A 21,203-nucleotide genomic window follows, 5' to 3' on the forward strand; every position below is an offset into this window, starting at 1 on the left:
CTGCCTCCCTCCACACAGTTGGTCACCAGGACAGACTGAGGGGCTTAGACTTTGGATCAGCCAGTTAGGAGTTATAATGTCAGGATTCTCCGCCTCAATTTCTTTCTCTGAGGATAAATGGGGATATTAAGACTTGCTGTGCCCATCTCATGGGGAGAGACCTTGAGAGGCCTCAGCAGGGAGCCTGGGCATTTGGCAAATCTGTTCTTGAGAGCATAATGACAATATTGAGCCAGTCTTGAGAATGGGCATTAGTGGAAGGCTTTATATATATTACCTCGTTGGTCAACTCTCAACCTGGGGGAGAAGGGTATAGCTTAAGTGATAGAGCACATGCTTAGCATGCACAAGGTCCTGGGTTCAATCCCCAGTACCTCCATTAAATAAATAAGCCTAATTACTTCCCTCCGTCCCCCCAAAAATCCTCAATCCAGCCCTGTGCAGCAGTTGCTATTCCTTACTGGTGAGGAAACAAGCTTCTAGATCAACTAATTTATTCCCCAAGACCTCCAGTTAAGGAATAGAGGAACCTAAGCAGTTCAGCAGGTATTGCTCAGCTGGCAGGGGGCGCTGTCGCCTGGCTGAACTGGCCTACGCCCACCTCCAACCCCCAGTTCCAGGTGTCCACCTAGTGACCAAGATCTGGCTGCTCAGAGAGGTGAAGCCATCAGCCCATGTCACCCAATTTTCTTCACGTGTGATGTGGGAGAGTCGTGACAATAGCTTGGCAGTGCTCTGTGGAGATTTACAATGGATGTGGGCCCATTTCAAGCTATCTTCCAGGCAGAGTACCCCCATTTCCACGCATGAGGAAACTCAGTGCTCCAGAGAGGCAGGTGACCAACCAGGGCCCCTCAGGCCCCAGGGAGCCCTCCCAACCACCAATACCCAGCTGTAGACTTCACCACATATGTACTCTGCACTGACAGCCAGATCTGTCTTGGTATCTATGGTGTCTGTGTTCAGCTCGGGGGGGGGAGGTCATGGGGGAGGCAGGTGTCACTGAGTCATTCAGCTGGCCCTGCCGGCAGCCAGCCACAGTGGACAAGGGACATCAAGCTGCTCATATCACAGCTGGCCTATCAGATGGTCCCCTTGTCAGTCTTGACTCATCTGTGCCTGGCCCCTGGCTGCCTGCAGGGACACCATTTGTGAATCCTGGGCTAATGCCCGGGGAACTTTCTGGAATCCCAGCTGCTGTCTGAGGACATGGGGCAGCAGGTGGGGGGAATGATGCTGGTGAAGTTTTAGTTCCCTGAAGTCGTCCACTAAGTGTGTCTCCCTCTGCTGTTTCTGGCCTGTGACTTCTCAGGCCTCGGTTACCATGTCTACAAAATGGGAACAACAAATCATAGCTAAATAAGATTGACCCAGGGATCAGATGACATGTACGAACATGCCCAACTATGTTCATTTCTGCCCATCATTATGCCTGAAGCACAAGGGCCTGGCACACAGTAAGTGGAATAATGAATGAATGGAGACAGAAAAGAACAGAAGAACTGGGGCATGGGGGCTGTGGTGTGAGGAGAGCTTGGGTTACTGAAATCCAGCCAAGTCCTCTTTGTAGCATTTTGCTATCTGAGGGAGGGGGAAGGGCATGGGGTCCCACAGACAGAAGGTGTGTATGGGGTAGAGGGGAGAGGTATCTGCAACTGCTCCTCTCCTGGGCAGATCACCATTCTGGAGAGAACAGAGCAGAAGCAGGAAAGAAGAAGCAGGAAAGGGCCCTTAGATTCATTCTTGGTCCAGTCCAACCAAGAATGATAATAAAAGTGCTCATATTGAGATATTACTATATGCCAGACATGTGCCAACCACTTTACCTCTGCATTTCATGTTATTTGTGTCTTAAAACAACCGTCATGGGGACATTATCCCTGTTCTACACAGGAGGGAACTGAGGCTCAGCCAAGCTACATGGGCAGAGGTGAAACAGCTAGCAAGGTGCAGAGCTGGGATTTGAAGACTGGGCTATCCTAGGGGTATTCCAGCCTCAGTCTGCTCCTTCTGGACAGTTAAGCTCAGCCCAGAAAACTGAGAGAACCAGGAATTGGGAATGGGGGTGTCTTAAGGTCATGTCCTCGTAAGGTTCCCGGGGGCCACTGGCCATACTGATGATTGTGGTGTGTCTGGCCTGTTGGGGAATACCTGGGGCCTGAGTGGCCCCATGTGGATGCAGTTCCCTTGGCAATGAGGAAGCACTGCTGAGGTCAAGAGCTTAGATTATCAGAGGGGAAACCCAGCCCTAATTCCTTGCATGGCTCCCTGCTTAGAAGGGTCCAGCTAGCCCCACACCCACCCTGTGCTGGACATCCAAGGGCTCTTGTCAGTGGCAAGGTCATGTGTAAGGCAGTTAGGAGGGGTCAAAGGCAGCCCATCCAGGATTCCTGATGGGAAGTGGTTTGCAAGCGCTTGAGACTTTTGTTCTTTGATGGGAGGCTCAACCCATGACTCTCTCTTCCTACTGGACGTTGTCCAGGAAGCTAGAGCTTGCAAGGGGTTGCCCAGGCCTCCAAGATCCCCCAGGCCATGTATAGAACACAAATGTATACACCATCCCTTAGTTCAGCCTTGCCTACTTTGAGGACCTCAAGAACCAAAGGGGCCTGCATGAACCCTCTAACATTCATCTAGCCAGGACCGCCTCATTCCAAGTCTCTCTCAGATGTTGCCAAGGAAACTGATGCAGCAGCCAGAGAGCCCTGACCCAGATCTCCATGATAACCTACAGCAACCCACTAGGATCCACCCATCCATGATGTCACCTGAGCCCTGAATGGGTGCCCCCCAACCCCACCACACTCATCACAATCAAATGTAAGTCTGATACCAGATCCCCGTCACAAAGTACCTCACAGCCTGCCTGCCCCCAATCCTCACGCACCCCAAATGTGAGCAAGTGAGATAAGTCAGGCCCAATTTAGAGCTGGGCATCCTGAGGCTGGAAGGAAGACCCAGGAGCCTAGAGGCAGTCAGGACTAGAAACCAAGCCTCCTCATTACATCTCCTCCCATCTGTGCCCCAGCACCCACCCTAGGTCTGAGGAAGGGCTAATCTCTGGGCAGTGGCGGCTAACCCCACCTCCACCCCTGACTCCAACCATTCTCTGTAACTATGCCCCTCTTGGATGGGAGTCTGAACATCCAGGCCCTGCGTGTGCCTTGAACAGCAAGTCTAGTATGAGACTAAAGGGAAAGAAGGAAACACTGAAGACTCGTAGAGTGGCTGGAGCCAGCCCTGACCCTGGTATAGTCCCACCCCTATCTGCTCCTATGGGCATCTGACACCTGTCTGCCAGGATTTCCCCAACTTTGGGTAACTTCCAGCCCAGGAGTGGAATGACCAGGGCCAGGTATTTTTAGCAGAGTTGCTGGCAGCTGCCTTGAGGGTGCTGAGGGGGAGGTGGTGCTGAGTTAATCCTTTTCCCTCTCTGGGCCTGTATTCCTGCCCCAAGATTCAGGCTCACACCTCTACCTGAAACACACTGCCAGAGGGCCTCCTTTCCTTGCCCCCTCCCCCAAACAGCTTTCCAAGGCAACCCCCCCCCCCAACCCAGGGCTCAGGTGACACTAACCCTTACCTAGAAGGGCAAGCTTGCCAGGCAGAATCTTCAATTCCCAAGGTCAGGGAGGAGAGTGAGACCGGCTAGAAGCCTGGATTTAGGACCCCTAAATTCTAGTTCAGATATGGGCCAGTGGGGAATGGGCAGAGAAGAGGGAAGTCTGTCATACCAGTAACTGGTCTGCTTCATTGGGCAACAGGCCTGGACTAGGGGAAAGGCAAAGAATTCGCTTTTAAACGGCCAGACCTAATGCCTCCTCCACTTCCCCGGTCAATTCACATACTCCCCTTCCTTCTCCCTTCTACACACACACACACACACACACACACACACACACACACACACACATACACACTCTCTCAGACCGGGCTTTTGTCTGCAGAGTTTCTCCCTGCCCTGCCCTGCCCTGGCGGGTGGAGTGGGCTATCGGTGGATGTGAGGGCCTAGGAGGAGGGTGGGGGATTCCCCTGGGGGGAGGGGGATGGACACGTCAGCCCCCGAGCCGCGTGGACGGGGGCGAGTGCGGGGGTGGGGGCGGGGGCGGGCAAAGGCTTAAATAGGAGGCTCTGGAGCCCGGACCCAGTGCGGAGTGAGACGGCGGCGGCTGCGGCAGCGTCGAGTGTCCGCGCCTGGGTCTGTGAGTGGATTGTAGCCGAGCCTGGACTTGTTTCGACCGTGTCCGTGTGTGAGTAGGTGAGTGTACTCGCGGAGCTCGGTGTGGGTGGTCGCACCGTCTGGATTGCGGATACATCAGTCAGGAGGATGGGTCACAAGTCAGGGCGCAAGGACCTTCTGTGGCAGGTCCTCGGCCCCGAGCATCTTGCCTGAGCCGGATCTAGCCTCCCAGTCCGTCTCCACTGCGGTTTACGCGGCCATCCGATTCTGTTCCCCAGACGGCGGCGGACGCTATGACTCTGAACGGCGGCGGAAGCGGAGCGGGAGGGAGCCGTGGCGGGGGCCGCGAGCGCGAACGCCGTCGGGGCAGCACACCCTGGGGCCCCGCGCCCCCTCTGCACCGCCGAAGCATGCCAGTGGACGAGCGCGATCTGCAGGCAGCGCTGACTCCGGGAGCTCTAACAACGGCGGAGGCCGGAACAGGGGCCCAGGGTCCGAGGGTGGACTGGCCCGAGGGCTCCTCCGACTCTCTCAGCTCCGGAGGCAGCGACTCAGACGAGAGCGTTTACAAGGTGTTGCTGCTGGGCGCGCCTGGCGTCGGCAAAAGCGCTCTGGCGCGCATTTTCGGTGGTGTAGAGGATGGCCCTGAAGCAGAGGCCGCAGGTGAGGGGCTGGGACTATTCAAGGGAGGGAAGATCCCAGGGTTAGGCCTGGACTGGGGAGCAGGACTAAAAGCAGTAAATATCAAAGGGATTTTGATGACACTCTGAGAATCACGCCTCTACCCGCCCATTTCACAGATGAAGAAACTAAGGGAGAAGGTACCCCCAGTCCTTGGTAGAGAAAGAAATGCCTAGGGTAGAAGGTCCAGGGCATACGTATGATTATTCTGTAGGATGGGCACAGGCTATGACTCCCTGTTAGGACTAGCAAGAACACAGCCAGAGGCAGTTTCTAGGAGAGGAGTCCTAGGTAACCAAGGCCCCCAGGGGATGTCTGTTCTAACTCAGGCCACTGTGGTCAGAACCACGTGGGTCCCAAACATCAGGAGGGCAGGAAGCATGAGAGTGGCCACCTAAGACATTGCTAACCTGGGGAATGGGTGTCTAGGTGGGGGTAAGGCACACCATGCTCTCCACCCCTTACTTCTCAGCCCTGTCACTTCTGTTGCCACACAGCAGCCATCAGTGGAGGAGAAGGTTAGGGGGGCTTTGGGGAGGGTTTGGAGGGTGTGACCAGAACAGAAAACAGGTTCATAAGGGAGGGGGGCTTTTGGCAGCCAGCAGGCAACCTGACTACTGGTCTCCTGACTACTAGTCTCCTGCCTAGGGCACACATATGATCGCTCCATCATGGTCGACGGAGAAGAAGCATCACTCATGGTCTATGACATTTGGGAGCAGGTAAGATGCAGGCTGAGACCCAGGGCAGGGTGGGAGGGGGATCTGGGGGTAGGGGCCTGCAGGGAGTGCAGGCCTTGTAGCTGGGGAGCTGGGGCATGAGGACTGTTGGGTGAATATGTTTCTATGTTCCCTAGGATGGGGGCCGCTGGCTCCCCAGCCACTGCATGGCCATGGGTGATGCATATGTCATCGTGTACTCGGTGACAGACAAGGGCAGCTTCGAGAAGGCCTCAGAGCTTCGGGTCCAGCTGCGGCGGGCGCGGCAGACAGATGACGTGCCCATCATCCTAGTGGGCAACAAGAGCGACCTTGTGCGTTCTCGTGAGGTCTCCTTGGATGGTGAGCAGGGAGTAGGTCAGGAAGGGAGGGAGATCCTGGCTGGGCCGTGGTCCACTCAGTCTTGACTCAGCTTGAGTCCCTGGGGATCATTGGTGGCTAAAAATGTTCAGGAAGAAAACTTGAGGACAGAGGGGGAGAGCTGCTGCTCTCCCACAGGAGTCCCAAAGGCCTGAGTGCTGGGGAAAGGACCAAATGTGCTAGGGGAGGTGGAGGTGGCTGGGCTCTGAGCTGGGCCATCTCAGGTCCCTCCTCTCCCGTCCCCTTTGGCTGTGGCTTGGCAGATGAGGGATGAGGAGAGTTCAGGGAACCAGGCCAGGAGGCAGAGCCTGGATTTCAGTCCCAGGCCAGTCTTGGTATAGTCTTGCCCCTGGGAAGGACCCACCCATCCTGTGCTCAGCATCCACCTCTATGACCCTCAGACCTGACCCCCTCAGAGGAACCTGGCAGTAATTTGGTGATGTCACCCTCCATTCCATCTGTCATTCATCATGCTGTAACATCAAGCCATAAAACACTAAGCTACCTAACAAAGTTCTCATTTTCCTGTGTTGTCTACTGTAGCACTTCCATTTAAATATCAGACTTCAAATTATTTCAGTAACTGACTTTTCTTTTGTGGGCCTTTGTGAGCTCCTTAAACGCGGGCACACTCTGCCAGTTGGGTAACCCAATGCATCCTCCATACAAGAGCCTGGGTCCTTTTGTTTCTGGGGAGGACCCAGGGCTTCCCCTCCACAAATGTGGAAGCTGCCCTGGGGTGGCCGGGGTTTGAGTGGGGCTCTCACCCACCCACCATTTGTTTACTGACATATGCCTGTCCCCACGCATACCAGAGGGCCGGGCCTGCGCCGTGGTCTTCGACTGCAAGTTCATTGAGACGTCGGCTGCACTGCACCACAATGTCCAGGCGCTGTTCGAAGGTGTCGTTCGCCAGATCCGCCTGCGCAGGGACAGCAAAGAGGCCAACGCACGTCGGCAAGCCGGTACCCGGCGGCGAGAGAGCCTCGGCAAAAAGGCGAAGCGCTTCCTGGGCCGCATCGTCGCGAGAAACAGCCGCAAAATGGCCTTGCGCGCCAAGTCCAAGTCCTGCCATGACCTCTCCGTGCTCTAGGCCCATGGGCACTCACTGTGTTGTGCAGACAGTTGGGCAGATTGGTGGGCTGGCCCAGCCAACTGCCCAAGGTGCCTCCGGGCTGGCTCAGACTCTGGACGTCCCCCACCTCATGGTCATGGACAGACAGACAGTGCTGCCCAGCGAGGCTGCTTTCAGTGGCCATCGAGGGCTGGGCCCACAGAGAGATGCCTGTGCAGGTCCGTGTGTGTCCCAAGCAGCAGCCCGAGCCCAGCCCAAGTGGCAGGCCTGTGAGGTGGGTAGAGAACTCTGCCTTTCTCTACACCTGTGGTGTGCATGCCCTGGAGGGAGGCTGTTCAGTGCAGTGGCTATTTGTTTACATGCAAATTTTTTTTTAATAAAGACTATTTCCTGGTAGGTAGAGGCTGTCAACTCTGTTATTTCTGCCGTCCGCAGACTGCAGGAGCAGGGAGGGTTCCTGAAGCTGAGGAATGGGGCCTCACTGCCCTACCTTAGTGTGTGGCCTTGACTGTCCTAACGTTTGGGCCCAGGTATAGTCAGCTGGGTCAAAGGGGCAGGTGTGGGTTGGAGCCTGGTTAGGGGTCCAAACAGCAGGAGGAGACACGAATTCCTCCCAGCCTGTTAGCCAGATTCTTTTGCACTGGGGACTGGCATCGCCCAGCTGATTGAGGATTCAGTCACCCCACTGTATTTCAGGGAAATTGAGGCTGCCCGAGGGACCACGCCCTTCCCCAGTTCTCATGGCCAAACAAGAATCCTGGGTCTGACTCAGGTGGGTGTCTCTACCCTGTTCCCTCCTGTAGGGCTAGAATCTGGCTATGGAAGACTTCTGAGACTCTCTGGTTGGGGAAGGAGGTAGCTGGTTTGCTAAGGTTAGGATGAGGAAGGTACATGCAGGTGGACTTGACTCTGGATGGCTCCCCACCTAAGGCTGGGCTACTGGGCAGGGCAAGTGGGAGGAGAAGGACAGGGAGGGCTCACTGTTGTCTCCAGGCCAGGCCAGAGAATCCCATGCTCGGCATTGGCTAATCTGGTCTTGGTGGGAACAGAACCCTGAATCCCCCCCTGCCTGGAATGACAGGCCTTGCATTTGCATGTGAATGTCTGCATACGCACTTAGCAGCTTGAGGTGTGCATCTCCCCACCACCCACACCCTGGAAGGGAGCCTTCTGGGCACAGGTGCCTGCTAGTAGTTTACCTACATCATTTCAGGAACAAACATCTCCAGCCAGCAATGGCAGATGGGGGACTGAAGCACTTGCCCGAGGCTGCATGGGCAGAAGGGGCTGAGTCGGGACTGGTGTATAGTCTGTCCACATCAGAAGCCTGGAGACAGCCTGGGGCAAGGCTAGGGACAGTTTCTGAGAAGGTTCCAGGCCAGCATCCATACATTCCTTTATTAGTTCAATTTATTCATTTCACAGATCCCTGGAAGCCCTCAAAACCAGGTCAGAACCCTGATTGCAATTACTCAATGGCAGGAGGAGGTTTGAGGGCTGATCCTCAGATGTGTGACCCACCATGACTAACCCACATTCCCCACAGGGCAATAGTAACTGCTGAAAGCTGCTGCCACTCCCTACTCCCATCCCCAACGTACTTCCAGGCCTGTGGCAGACATAGTTTTCTCAGAATAGGTGAAGGTCCCGAGGCCTGAAAAAGAATCCTGACCTTCTTGGCTCTGCCACTTACTGGCTGTGTGATCCTGGGCAAGCTACTGAACCTCTCTGTGCTCCAGTGTGTGACATGGGGACAATGCCCCTTTCAGAATGGAATGGGTGCAATAATGAAGGTATGTGTTTCAAGCAGTGCCAGGCACATCGTAGGAGCTTAACACACATGAGATCCCGTCAACATCCCCACGCTGCCCTGCTCCAGGCTGAGGTGCCCGAGGGACCCTGAGGCTGGCACTCAGCTTGTGACAGACAAGGCTGGGGTCAGCCAAGGGGTCCTGGCCCAGCCTCCAGCCTGAGAGAAACTAAACAGATATGCAGTGGGAAGGACTCAGGGGAAACTACCAGAGGGATTGGAGACCAGGATCCCTGACCCTTCCCAACCTCCCTCTTCGTCCCAGACTCCCAGGCCCCAGAAACTTCTCCTGGCTCCACTTGGATGCCCTCACTGAGGGCAAGGGCCCCTAGTCAGCCCTGCAATTCCCTCAAGGTCACCTGAGCTGGCTCAGTCTTCTCTCTCCTCCTCAGAGGCACGGGACAGTCTACTGTCCCAGCCTGTTGGTGTCCAGGAACTAGTGTGAGCACTTAGGGGATCTCACAGCCTGATGTCTGCTCTCCCCCACCTATTGGTCCCACTGGTGGATGGTCTGGAGCCCCACATACCCGGTGCATGTCATGCATTGCTCACCTAGCCTGCAAGTGCAACCTCCAGTTCCTTATCTTAGTTCCACAAGACATTTGGGGCTGCCAGGGCCAGGTAAGAGCCTGATCATTCCTGGGTCCCTGAGTCTTTCCCTGGAGGGCCTCCCAGTCTGATGGAAGAGGAAGCCAATGACAATCTCATGTTATTTCTGTGTTGACAAAGGTGCACTTGGCATGGGGGTGGGGGCTGAGGGAGTCCTAGAGGAGAAGCCTGAATAAGTCTGGGAGCCCAGGGAAGGTTCCCTGGGACAGGGAAATATTTGTGCTCAGTACTGAAGCCTGAGCAGATGCTCAACAGACAGAGGAAGGAGGAACAGAGTGGGCCAAGGTGGAGCTGCAGATGCTGGCACATGGGGAAGAAATGGGAGTAAGTCTGGAGTCACAGAAAAAGAACTAGTGTCCAAACCCAGAGGGCAGAGAAGTACCCACTGGGCCATGTCAGGGTGGGACAAGTGCTAGTTCGATGATCTCCCCACCTCCTGGGGCTTGTGGTCATGGATGCTGAGCAGCCTCTAGCCTTCCAAAGTCAATGAGTAACTTGGGGGGCTGGGCAGGGCCAAGCCTGCTGCTGTGGGCCCAGTGGTGTTTTCCACTCCTGAGCAAGCGTGGCTGGCCCGCCTACCTGCTCAAGTGTCCGCCCTGCCCGGTTCTACCCGGTCTGGCCTGGCCAGCGCTCCCTGTTGGAACAGTCCTCTCACCTGGCAGCTGCACCCAGGAAGGCAGCCTTAGGCACCGGCAGGTGAGGACCTGGGAGTGGAGGGGTGGGCAGGACTGAGGCTGGGGTTGATGGTGGGGGGAGAAACAATACCCTGTCGTCCAGGGAAGAATTCCCAGGAGTGGCTGGAGTGGCTGTCCATGGTTTGTGTGCACAGTTCTACACTGAGTGCTGGAAACACCAAGGTGAGGGAAGGGCTCATGCCCTGGGTGGTGGTGGGGGGGGGTGGTCTCTATGTCTGAAGGATGGCAGTGGGAGGTAGAATGGTCCTAGAGACCCTGAACCAGGCGTCCTCAGTTCCAGGAGGAATTCTCCTGTGGTCAAGTCCTCTGTGACCTTGGTCAGGCCCTGCTCTTCAGGCCTTGCCTGCAGCGCAAAGTGACTGAGGGAAGTGACCCTCAGGGTCGTCAGGGTTTTTCTAGCTTCAGACTATTGTGATTTGCGTGGTTGCTGGGAAACGACCACTTTGGGATCTACGAGCAGGGGAGGTTACGATAGGAAGGAGACAAAGGTCTAGAGGTGAAACTTCCATGGCGATACTTGTGGGGGCAAGAACCAAGAGACAGCAGGGTGGCTGGACCTGGGGACCTTGGTGGGCCTAGCCAAGGAGCTGGACACTACCCAGCAGGCAATGGGGAGCCACAGGTCCTTCAAAAGACAGGAAGAGGAGGCCAGTCTGTCATGAGGTCCCTCTGGCTATGTGTATGCAGAGGGCTCAGGCAAGGGACAAGAATGGGAGTTGGTGGGGGCAGTGTCCAAGTGAGTGGGAGACGGAAGGGCAGCTCTGAGAGTTGCTGGAACAGCAGAGAAGAGGAGGGGACAGGAGGAGGCCAGGCAGCCTGCCCTGCGGTGACCAGGAGGTCCATTGTCCCCCATGGTGCCTGGAGAAGCCGTGGCCTGGGGCTGAGGGAGACTGAATGGAAGAAAACTTACTAGGGGGAGGGTAAAGGGAGAGCCCCTCCTGCCCACCAACCTGGGCTGCGCCCTTACTGCTTCGTCCCTCAGGCCCATCCTGACCATGGTCCCTGCCTGGCTGTGGCTGCTCTGCCTCTTCGTCCCCCAGGTGAGCTGGTCCCTGTCCCTCTTCTTCCGATCCTGGCCTTGGGGGTTGGCATCCTTGCCCCCTACTCCACCTGGACCATTTGCACTGACTATGGATGGCAGTACTTGGGGGATGGAGGTTAGAGCTGTCCATAGGCCTGTTGTGGGGTCAGGAGGTCAAAGGCCAGGGGGTGGATGGGCTAAGGTATGGCCAGGCCCAGGGAAGAGGCAGAAATTCCCCTTCCCTGTCAGGTCCCAGCACCCATGGCAGGAAGGTACAGCTTGGTGACATGGTGAGAACCCTCTCACAGGTTTTCCCTGAGGCCCAGCCCGCAGAGCTGTGTGTGGAAGTCCCAGAAAACTATGGTGGAAATTTCCCTTTGTACTTGACCAAGGTAAGCCTGAAAGTTGGTTGGGCTGCCCTCCCCCAAAGTCCGGCTTCCCTTACCTCTGGCACTCCTTTCCTGCCCTGGTTTTCCTTTAATCCTGCTTTCTAGACAGGATGCAGTATAGTGTGAATGACTAATAAGATTTTAATGCCAGAAGAAAGTAGAGCTTTCAGTTAAAGAACGAAGGGGTGGCGGAGGGTTTCAAGATTCGAAAAGTAGGGCAGGGAGTATTAGGGCACATCAGGTACAGGGAAAAGAGCTCTGGCTTTGAATTCAGTCCTGTTGCTCACCCACTGGCTTTGTGATGTCAGGCAAGTGCTAGCCCTCTCTGAGCCTCAGTATCCCCACATATGAAATGGGGCCACTGGATGGAGGGGGCATCCCCCAGACCTGGCCCCCCTCCCTCACCTCTGTTCTCTCCCACCAGCTGCCGCTGCCCTGTGAGGAGGCTGAGGGCCAGCTTGTGCTGTCAGGAAACTCAAGCACAGCAGCTGAGGGCCCCTTTGCTGTGGATCCAGAGTCTGGCTTCCTGCTGCTGACCAGAGCCCTGGACCGAGAGGAACAGGCAGAGTACCAGCTACAGGTATGGCCAGACCAGGGGTAGAAGAAAGCAGCCAAGGCAGAGCGGGGCACTGACTACCCTTCCCTACCAGGTCACCCTGGAGGCTGAGGATGGACGTGTCCTGTGGGGCCCACAGTCTGTGCTTGTGCGTGTCAAGGATGAGAATGACCAGGTGCCCCATTTCTCCCAGGCCATCTACAAAGTTCGGCTGAGCCAGGGCACCAGGCCTGGTAAGTGCCAAAAGCAGCCACTCACAGCAAGGTCAGGTGGGCACTGGTGGGAGAGCAGAGAGTAGAGATGGCCAGAGAATTGGCATGGGGACAGGGCAGCCAGGGTCCAAGCTGCCCCTTCCCATTTCTGTCCCATCCTGCATGTCCTACTCCACTCAGGGTCCTCAGGTGAGTCCCAGCCACTTGTGGCCTCAGTTTGCTCATCTGTGAAGTGGGGTGAAAAGCCATGGCTCACCTTCAGAATCCTGATGTGATGATGGATGTGGAAGGAAAACCAGGGAGAGATACAGAAGCATGGGAGACTCTCCCACCCCTTTCACCCCTAATGATGAACCTCTCCACACACACCAGGTATCCCCTTCTTCTTCCTTGAGGCTTCAGATGGGGATGAGCCAGGCACAGCCAACTCAGATCTTCGATTCCACATCCTGAATCAGTCCCCAGCCGAGCCTTCCCCAGACATGTTCCAGCTGGAGCCTCAGCTGGGCGCTCTGGCCCTCAGCCTCAAGGGTGAGCCTGAGCTGGGTGTTATGGGGAGGGAGGGTCAGAGGAAGCTGGGGAAAGCTTCATCTGAGCTTTAGGATGGGTTGGAGCTTGAAAGATAAAGGAAGAAAGAGCATTCCAGGTGGAGAGAATAGCAAGGCAAAAAAGCCATGCTTGAACCATGTCTGGAGGCAGGGCCACACATGGAGACTTAAGAAATGGTGTGGATGAAGTGCTTACATTCTGCAGACCCAGGCCTAAGGGGGAAGGATAGGAGAGACCTGAGGGGTTGTAGCCCAGGACACTGCTTGGACACCTTGGGACTGATGGCGGGAGACACCTGGACCTGGGAGTTCAGACCAGAGGCACAGTTTGGAGATGGAAAGAAAAGCTAATCATATACCCACTCAGCCAGCCACCATTCATCCATCTATCCAACCATCCATCCATCCTCCTACCCTCCCAAACCCCCATCCATCCACCTAGTCACCCCTCCATTTATCCAACCGGGCATTCACTCATCTACTCACCCACCCATTTGCCCCTCCCCCTATCCTAGTCATCCACCTAACCAGTCCATCAATCATTCATTGTGTGGATAGATGTGGAAATGGCTTTGCAGACTCTCAAGTCCTGGTTGGATGCTCACAATGGTGCTAAAATTTCCTCTCATCCCTTCTCCAAGAGAGTATCCTGAACACCTGCTGTATGCTTGGCTTTGTACCTTGCTGAGAAGGTTGCCCTGGCCCCCTGCTCAGCTGACCACCCTGCCCCTTCTAGGGAGCACCAGCCTAGACCAGGCTCTGGAGAGGCCCTATCAGCTGTTGATACAGGTCAAGGACATGGGTGACCAGGCTTCGGGCCACCAGTCTACTGCCACCATAGATGTCTCCATAGTAGAGAACACCTGGGTGCCCCTAGATCCTGTCCACCTGGCAGAGAATCTCCAAGTTCCATACCCACATCACATTGCTCAGGTGAGTAAGTGGCTGTCAGTGGCTGAAGTCACCCCATGGATGGTGCAGCTGGTTCTGAGTCTTATGGAGATTTGCAGGGTGGGTTGGGGGCCCAACTTGAGCCCTGCTCCTCTCCTACCTACGCTCCTCCCTCCACTGTCTCCATCAGTTCTCATGATGGATGGGCATTTAAGGCCCTGGGACCAGGCCCATAGCCCCTCACCTGCTATCCTTTGGCAGGCGTGGCTCTGCACTCTGAGATCCTGAGCTGGCCCCGGGCTTCCTCAGCAGAACAGCTGCCACCTCCCTGCTGCCATGGGGATTGTCACCCTGGCCAGGAATGTCTCAGGCCTCCTCGAGGAATGCCTTGGGGTCAGGCCCAGCCTGAGAAGGCAGAGAATAAAACAACCTGGTCATTCAGACACTATGGGCAAGATCTAGGCTTTGACCAGGGCAAGGCCACCATGGAGTTGCCACAAGTACCCCAATCAAAAGGACCCTACCCGGACTCTAGAGAGGACAGCAACTTGCCTGGGGTCACATTGCAGCTGGGGCCCAGGCTCCCTACCTGGGAACAGTTGAAACCTAAGGGCTGACATGGGCCATTCCTGCCCATTGTCCTGGGGGGTCCTCATTCTGTGTCCCCCCCCACCAGGTACACTGGAGTGGAGGGGATGTGCATTATCACCTGGAGAGCCAGCCCCCTGGACCCTTTGATGTTCATGCGGAGGGGGAACTCTACGTGACCGGGGAGCTGGACCGAGAAGCCCAGGCTGAGGTGAGGTGAGGGGGAAGCCAGGAGGGCAGGCTGAGGGGTGCTTGGTCACTGTCCATTTGGCTTCTGGGGGTGTCACATTACCCACAGGCACTGAGGCAGAAGAGCTGGAACTGGCCACTAGAAGGGAACCCAGACCCAGGCCAGGCTGGAGCTGCCCTTGGTCTTCATCTGAAGCCCCCCACTGCCCATTCCAGTACCTGCTCCAGGTGTGGGCTCAGAATTCCCGTGGAGAGAACTACACAGAACCTCTGGAACTGCATGTGGTGGTCATGGATGAGAATGACAACGCACCTGTCTGTCCCCCACGTGGCCCCCCAATCAGCATCCCTGAGCTCAGCCCCCCAGGTGGGCTATGGGCCTTGTCAGGGGGTAGGGGAGGGGTGAAGTCTCTATGAACCATTCCATCTTGCTCTTCTCTGGAATGGGGCTGTCCTCAGACCCCTATAATAATGTTTCACCCAACACACACACACACACACACACACACACACTCACACACAAAAGCTCAGGTTTATTCCAGCACAAAAGAAGAGTGCATGAGGTAAGGCCTTCAGGCCTGGCTGTGGTCCCACCCAGGTGGGTGCTGTCTTTACAGGCACCGAGGTGGCTAGGCTTTTGATGGAGGACTTGGATGCCCCTGGTTCCCTCAATTCCCACGTTGTGTATCTGCTGCTGAGCCCTGAGCCTGAGGAGGGGGCAGAGGGGAGAGCCTTTGAGCTGAACTCCACCTCGGGCAGTGTGACACTGGGGCCTGCCCCACTCCAAGCTGGACAGAACGTCTTGATTCAGGTGCTGGCCATTGACCGAGGAGGAGCAGAGGATGGTAAGTGCCCTGATGGTGACCCAGGTTTCCTGTCCCTTCTATTCCTATCTTGGCCTTCCCAATATACCCTCCCCTGCCTCAGGCCTCAGCAGCACCTGTGAGATTGCTGTCATGGTCACGGACATCAATGACCACGCCCCTGAGTTCACCACTTCCCAGGTAAGTGGGAGCAGGGGAGGACACCTTGGGAAGGTGCTAATCAGGGGGCTCATAGCCCCTCTCCATCTCTCCAGATTGAGCCTGTAAGCCTCCCTGAGGACGCAGAGCCCGGGACTCTGGTGGCTACACTCATGGCCACTGATGCTGACCTTGAGCCTGCCTTCCGCCTCATGGACTTTGCCATTGAGGCTGGAGATGCGGGGGGGAACTTTGGCCTGGATTGGGAGCCAGACTCTGGGTATGTTCAGCTGCGACTCCTCAAGGTAAGGGGCTAGGGGTGGGGAAGGGGCATACACACACACACACATACACACACAAGTGTGCCATGCCCCTGCCCGCACAGTGACCCACGCCCCACTGGTTCCAGAACCTCAGCTACGAGGCAGCCCCAAGTCACAAGTTGGTAGTGGTGGTGCGGAGTGTGGCAGAGCTGGTGGGGCCAGGCCCAGGACCGGGAGCCACAGCCACTGTGACTGTACTGGTGGAAAGGGTGGTGCCACCCCCCAAGTTGGACCAGGACAGCTACGAGGTCAATGTCCCAGTCAGTGCACCAGCTGGCTCCTTCCTGTTGACCATCCGGCCCTCAGACCCCACGAGCCGTCCCCTCAGGTAAGCCAGAGGCCCTTACTGGGCTGGACCTCCCCTGCTCCCTAGGGATGACCCCAGGGCCTCAGAGGGGACTGACATTATCTGTGGCCTGGAATATTCCTCAAACCATGGTTAATGTGAAGGTTGTGACTCCTCTGAGGAGGGGAGGTGGATCAGGGCTGGATGAACTGGACAGGGCATAGAGATGGGTGTTTGGACCCTGTGAGAGCTCAGATAATGCCTCCCCATGCTGTCCTGGACCAGGCCGTCTTCCGATTGCCCACCCAGACTGCAGCACAGAGAAGGCTGCTCCCAGGCTCTGGCTCTATCCTGGCCCCTTTGTGGACTGACCTGGGAGTAGTGGAGATGAGTCATGCCCCCGGGCTCTGATAGTCCTTCCCTCACCCACAGTATTTGTGTTTCAAGCCCTGCCTCCCAGCAAGCCCCTGAAGCTGGGGAGTGATCATGGGCACTGCTGCTGCCCCCAAGTCCCAGGGAGAATGTGGAACTTGGGCAGGTTACACAGCCCTGGAGTTCTCTGGGCAGGACTCTGTATATGGTCCCAGTGCCTCCCTGACCCCCGCCCCCATCTTTTCTGGGCCTCAGGTTCTCCCTGGTCAATGACTCAGAGGGCTGGTTCTGCATCGAGGAGTTCTCCGGGGAGGTGCACACAGCCCGGCTCCTACAGGGTGCCCGGCCTGGGGACATGTACACAATACTCCTGGAGGCCCAGGATGCAGGTATGGCTCGGTGGTGGTGGTGGCCTCACAGAGGGAGAGCAAACCTCAAACAGACAGGCAGACAGATGGGCAGGACCAAGCTTCCTCTCCAGGGCTCTTGTTGGCCTCCAGTCTGCCCCAGGCAGGAGGGGTAGACCAGGGGCTGGGTCCAGTGTCCCTCTCTGAGAATGCCTGGCCTCTGCCTCCCCTCTCAGACCACCTTCCTTACTAGGCACCAGCAATCTCCCAGCTCTGCCCCTCAGCCCTGGAGGGACTGTCAGGGAATTGGCTTCAGACACAGGCTGGGAGCAGAAGGTGTGGGGCTGGGCAGGGGAACAGAGGGCCAAGAAGTGAGCCTGGATAGGACACCGATAGGTCCCAGGTGAGGACTCTGAACATCACTTTGACGGGATGAAGAGCTGGCCCAGGGGTGTGTACATCAAGGAGGTGGGTTTCAGCTCTGGGCTGGGCTGTCCTGTGATGCAGGACCCAGCAGACCCAGTTTATCTACAGTCAGGGCATTTCCATCTTGTTGGGCCCTGGCACCAGGGGCTGATGGGGGGTGGGGTTGAGGGCAAGTTTGGCATGTAGAAAGTCACACAAAAAAAGACCTGGCAGCTGTTTGGATAGTGAAGGGGGTGCAATGCATTGTGGGTTGAGGAGCGGGATGGAGCGGAGGGGGTGGGGCGGGAGAGGGTGTGACAAGGAACTCAGCAGGGTGAGACTGATGGGCTCTGGGGAAAGGGACCAGCTCAGGGACTCTGAATTCACTTGACCCCCATCAAGGGCCCCAGCCAGTTCAGAACTGCCTTCTCTGCAGATGAACCAATGCTGAGAACCTCTGCGACCCTCATGATCCACTTCCTGAAGGCCCCTTATGCCCCTGCCCCGACTCTGGCCCCTGTGCCCACCCGACACCTCTGCACACCCCGCCAGGACCATGGTGTGGTTGTTAGTGGATCCAGAGAGGACCCTGGCCTGGCCAGTGTGCACGGTCCCTACAGCTTTGCTCTTGGTCCCAACCCCACGGTGCAGCGGGATTGGCACCTTCAGGCTCTCAATGGTATGTGGTGAGGGAAGGAGGGAGGCTGTGGCCAAGGTAGGGGGTGGGTGACACTTGGAAGTGAGATGCCCTTCCATCATGGGGTTGGGGCTGGGCCTGGAGGAGCAGGTGAGTGACTCTGATCACTGCTTATGGTTCCAACAGGGTCCCATGCCTACCTCACCCTGGGCCTTCATTGGGTGGAGCCACGCGAACACGTAGTCCCCGTGGTTGTCAGCCACAATGCCCAGATGTGGCAGATCCAGGTCCGAGGTGAGGCGGCTGGGGTGCTGCCAAGGTCAGGGGCATGCAGGTCCTGAGGGAACCACTGGGATACAGGCGGAGGGGCTGGGTATACACACCTGCAGGCTCATATCGACAGCATATGCCTGTACACAACTGTGTGGCTGGGCACACAGACCCATGTTGCATTCCCCTGATACACATAAATACATACATATGCACAAAAACACACATACTAGTGCTGGGGGCTTGGAGGAGCAGGAGAGCCCTCCCCCAATGCCCTTATCTTCCTACTCTCCCTGTCCCGAGTGATCGTGTGTCGCTGCAACGTGGAGGGGCAGTGTATGCGCAAGGTGGGCCGCATGAAGGGCATGCCCACGAAAATGTCGGCGGTGGGCATCCTCGTGGGCACCCTGATAGCAATAGGTAATGGAGGCTGGGCTCCTGCTTGGGGGAGGGCAAGGGTGGTTGGAGCCACAGCCTCGGGAGAAACAGTGCCCTGACCCCATGGTGCCTCTCAGGGCTGGAGAAGGAATCCCTTCCCCCGCCACCAACTCTCCTAGTCATTATGCTCTTGCCTCCTGTTACCATAGTCACAGCATCCACATTGATAACAGCAATTACTGTTATATTGACCATGTATCAGGCCCTATGCCAAGCATGGTATTATTGCACTGAATCCTCCCCACAATCCTGTAAGTAGATCCTGGCATCTCTCCACTTTCCAGATGAGGCCACTGATGCTCAAAGAAGTTAAGTGACTTGTCCAAGGTTAAACAGCTAAGCTGTGGTAGAACCCAGGTCTTTCCAGCTGAATTCCTTCAACCCAAGCCTCCCTCTCCATCCCCTTTGTTTCTTTAGCCCCCTAAATTATTTCCTGGCTGGTTTTCTTTGCTGGTTCTAGTGCAATGCTACAATATGTCTTTCTCTCAGAGGTCAATGGGAATAACTCAGTGGCTCCCAGATGACACCCACCAAACTGTTCCTCAGAGAAGGGGAACTTAGAGACTGGGGTGTTTTGCTGCAGCCTCAAAGGGGCAGGGGTCTGGGGATAGCCAGGCAGGCCAAGCAGTCAGGAACCTTCAGGCACCAGGACCACAGAGTGATACCCAGTCCAGCCTCGGAGATGCTCTTTAGGAAACTTTGCTTCCTCATTAAACCAATACCAACAGCAGGGAGTCCCTGGTGATGGACAAGTCCTATGGCCCCTTCTGAGGGCTGATCCATCCTTCTTGGGCCTCTCAGGCATCTTCCTCATCCTCATCTTCACCCACTTGACCCTCGCGAGGAAGAAGGAGCTAGATCAGCCAGTGGATAGTGTACCCCTGAAGGTGGCAGTTTGAATGGTCCAGACATCCCCTGCCGGGAGCTCAGCCTCTGGCGCCATCTGAACACACTGGGAAAAGGTCCAGCACTCCAGGTCCATGGGGGCCGGGACAGAGCAGAAGCCCCTTCACTTGCCTTGGAGTGGAGGCAACATCACCAGACATGTCTGCAGAGCCTGCACACTGACTTAATGGGCTGCCTGTGGGAGCACTTCAAATGGCTCACGTTTGTCCAATAATAAAGCCTCAGAGAACTGGGCAAGGGCCCTAAGAGACTGTGCACCCACGTCCGAGTGTCCGTGTGTGTGCATATCCATGTCCACCCTCCTTTCATCCCTACCCCATCTTCTGCTGCACAAAAGGGTCTGGGAGCTTGAGGGACAAGCCTGGTATCACCTGTGGAGAAAGACATGGGGGTATCATATGGGCTCTTGGTGAGATCTTGAGGCTAGAGCAAGGTGGATCATTTCCACGGGCATTCGGAAACCACTGGCTATAGACTTTGGATGGGTTAACTCTGTCCAGGTGATGGTTGAGGAGAGTGTCCTTGAGAGTGTCATTTCTGTGTTTGCCTGGGTATCATCTTTGTTATGGGAGGGCAGCTTGTGAGTCCACGTCCTGCGCTCATGTGTGACCACACTTGTGTCCCTATGCACAAGTCACCTACACACAGGGGAGGACAGAGGGGTCTGGGTAGGAATTATGAGGTACTCATGGGATTGGAACAGGAGAGGTGAGGCTGGGGATGGGTCCTTCTGTGCCAGTGCTGGCTCCAAGGCACACTTGGGTTTTACATACTGGTTGGTGAGCATGTGGAGAGTCCGCAAAAAATCAGAGAAGGAGACATTACTCAGATGGACACCACTGGAGTGGGACAGGAACCTTCATGGCTCACCCTGCCCTTGCCCCAGGTGAACCCCTTCCCCTGGCCCAAGATTAAGCCACAGCCCTGGTGCTGAGCCTTGACACACCTCTGGACTGACCTCTAATCCCTGACCCTGGACTGGCCACAGACACATGCTGATCCCTCAGGCCTTCATCCCAATGGGAGCCAGGGTGGGACTTGCTGTCCCAGGCACCCTTAGCTGGTGATGGTAAATCACGGGGAAGGGAGGAAAACAACCTCATTAGGGCCCAGGCCCTATTTTTAGGAGATAATCTCTTCCGTCTTGGCAGATTCTATGGGATGGAGGCCAAGCCCAGCCAAGAGAGATGGGACAGGCATCCTGGCTGGCCTGGGGGAGCCTGGGAAACTCAGCCAGGATCTCCATCCCAGGGATGGACTCCAAGGCTGATCCCAGCCACTCTGGGCCCAGGTTCTCCCCATCCCCAAACTCCCCACAGGAGGCTCTGCTAACTTCTGTGGTCCAAGCAGAGCTTCCTGCCTCTATCCTAGGATCCTCTGCTTGGCTGCACCCACTCAGAAGTCTTCAGAGTGCAAAGATCTTTGAAGGCAGAACTCATCTAATCTTTCCATCAACCTGTGAGGGTGGGATTATTGGGACCATTTTACAGTAGAGGATCTTGAAGGTCAGGGAGATAAGGGCTGCAGCTGGGAGTCCTAGAAGCAGGGCACAAGGTGAGACTCGCGGGTCAAGGTTCTTGTTACCTCTCCAGAAGTGTTCACGGCCTTCACCTGGTCTCTGCTCCCATGAGATCCCCTAGATGGGCCTTAGGGATCAACCAGGCCAGGAGCTCCTTATAAAGCTGGGAAAGTGAATGACAAAGAGGTAGAGGGACCTTCCCAAGTTCATCCAGC

The 21,203-nt window shown here is 56.2% G+C and overlaps 2 protein-coding genes across 5 annotated transcripts; both read left to right on the top strand.

The window, feature by feature from the left end:
* Window positions 1-4,129: 4,129 nt before the first annotated feature.
* Window positions 4,130-7,411, top strand: RRAD (RRAD, Ras related glycolysis inhibitor and calcium channel regulator). Of its 2 annotated transcripts, none has more exons than XM_064489089.1 (5): window positions 4,130-4,258; window positions 4,459-4,843; window positions 5,498-5,583; window positions 5,718-5,922; window positions 6,756-7,411. In XM_064489089.1, exons 2-5 carry the CDS (start codon window positions 4,474-4,476, stop codon window positions 7,031-7,033), a joined length of 939 nt encoding a protein of 312 aa, XP_064345159.1. In that variant the 5' UTR covers window positions 4,130-4,258; window positions 4,459-4,473; the 3' UTR covers window positions 7,034-7,411. The 2 variants fall into 2 exon arrangements, with proteins under 2 accessions (XP_064345159.1, XP_031314170.1); XM_031458310.2 differs by having other exon boundaries at window positions 4,131-4,258; window positions 5,510-5,583.
* A 2,609-nt stretch (window positions 7,412-10,020) lies between these two features.
* CDH16 (cadherin 16) lies at window positions 10,021-19,724 on the top strand. 3 transcript variants are annotated; one of them, XM_010979325.3, is made up of 19 exons: window positions 10,021-10,130; window positions 10,212-10,291; window positions 11,112-11,169; window positions 11,459-11,542; window positions 11,964-12,119; window positions 12,190-12,328; window positions 12,680-12,838; window positions 13,592-13,788; window positions 14,423-14,545; window positions 14,740-14,890; window positions 15,141-15,368; window positions 15,451-15,527; window positions 15,602-15,790; window positions 15,895-16,136; window positions 16,722-16,855; window positions 17,655-17,897; window positions 18,042-18,149; window positions 18,429-18,545; window positions 19,365-19,724. In XM_010979325.3, the coding sequence occupies exons 3-19, from the start codon at window positions 11,125-11,127 to the stop codon at window positions 19,460-19,462; spliced, it is 2,490 nt and encodes an 829-aa protein (XP_010977627.2). In that variant the 5' UTR covers window positions 10,021-10,130; window positions 10,212-10,291; window positions 11,112-11,124; the 3' UTR covers window positions 19,463-19,724. The 3 variants fall into 3 exon arrangements, with proteins under 3 accessions (XP_010977627.2, XP_064345160.1, XP_010977628.2); XM_064489090.1 differs by lacking the exon at window positions 12,680-12,838; XM_010979326.3 differs by lacking the exon at window positions 10,212-10,291.
* The last annotated feature ends 1,479 nt before the right edge of the window (window positions 19,725-21,203 follow it).

The sequence above is a fragment of the Camelus dromedarius genome, chromosome 9, assembly GCF_036321535.1.
Source record: "Camelus dromedarius isolate mCamDro1 chromosome 9, mCamDro1.pat, whole genome shotgun sequence".
NCBI lineage: Eukaryota > Metazoa > Chordata > Mammalia > Artiodactyla > Camelidae > Camelus > Camelus dromedarius.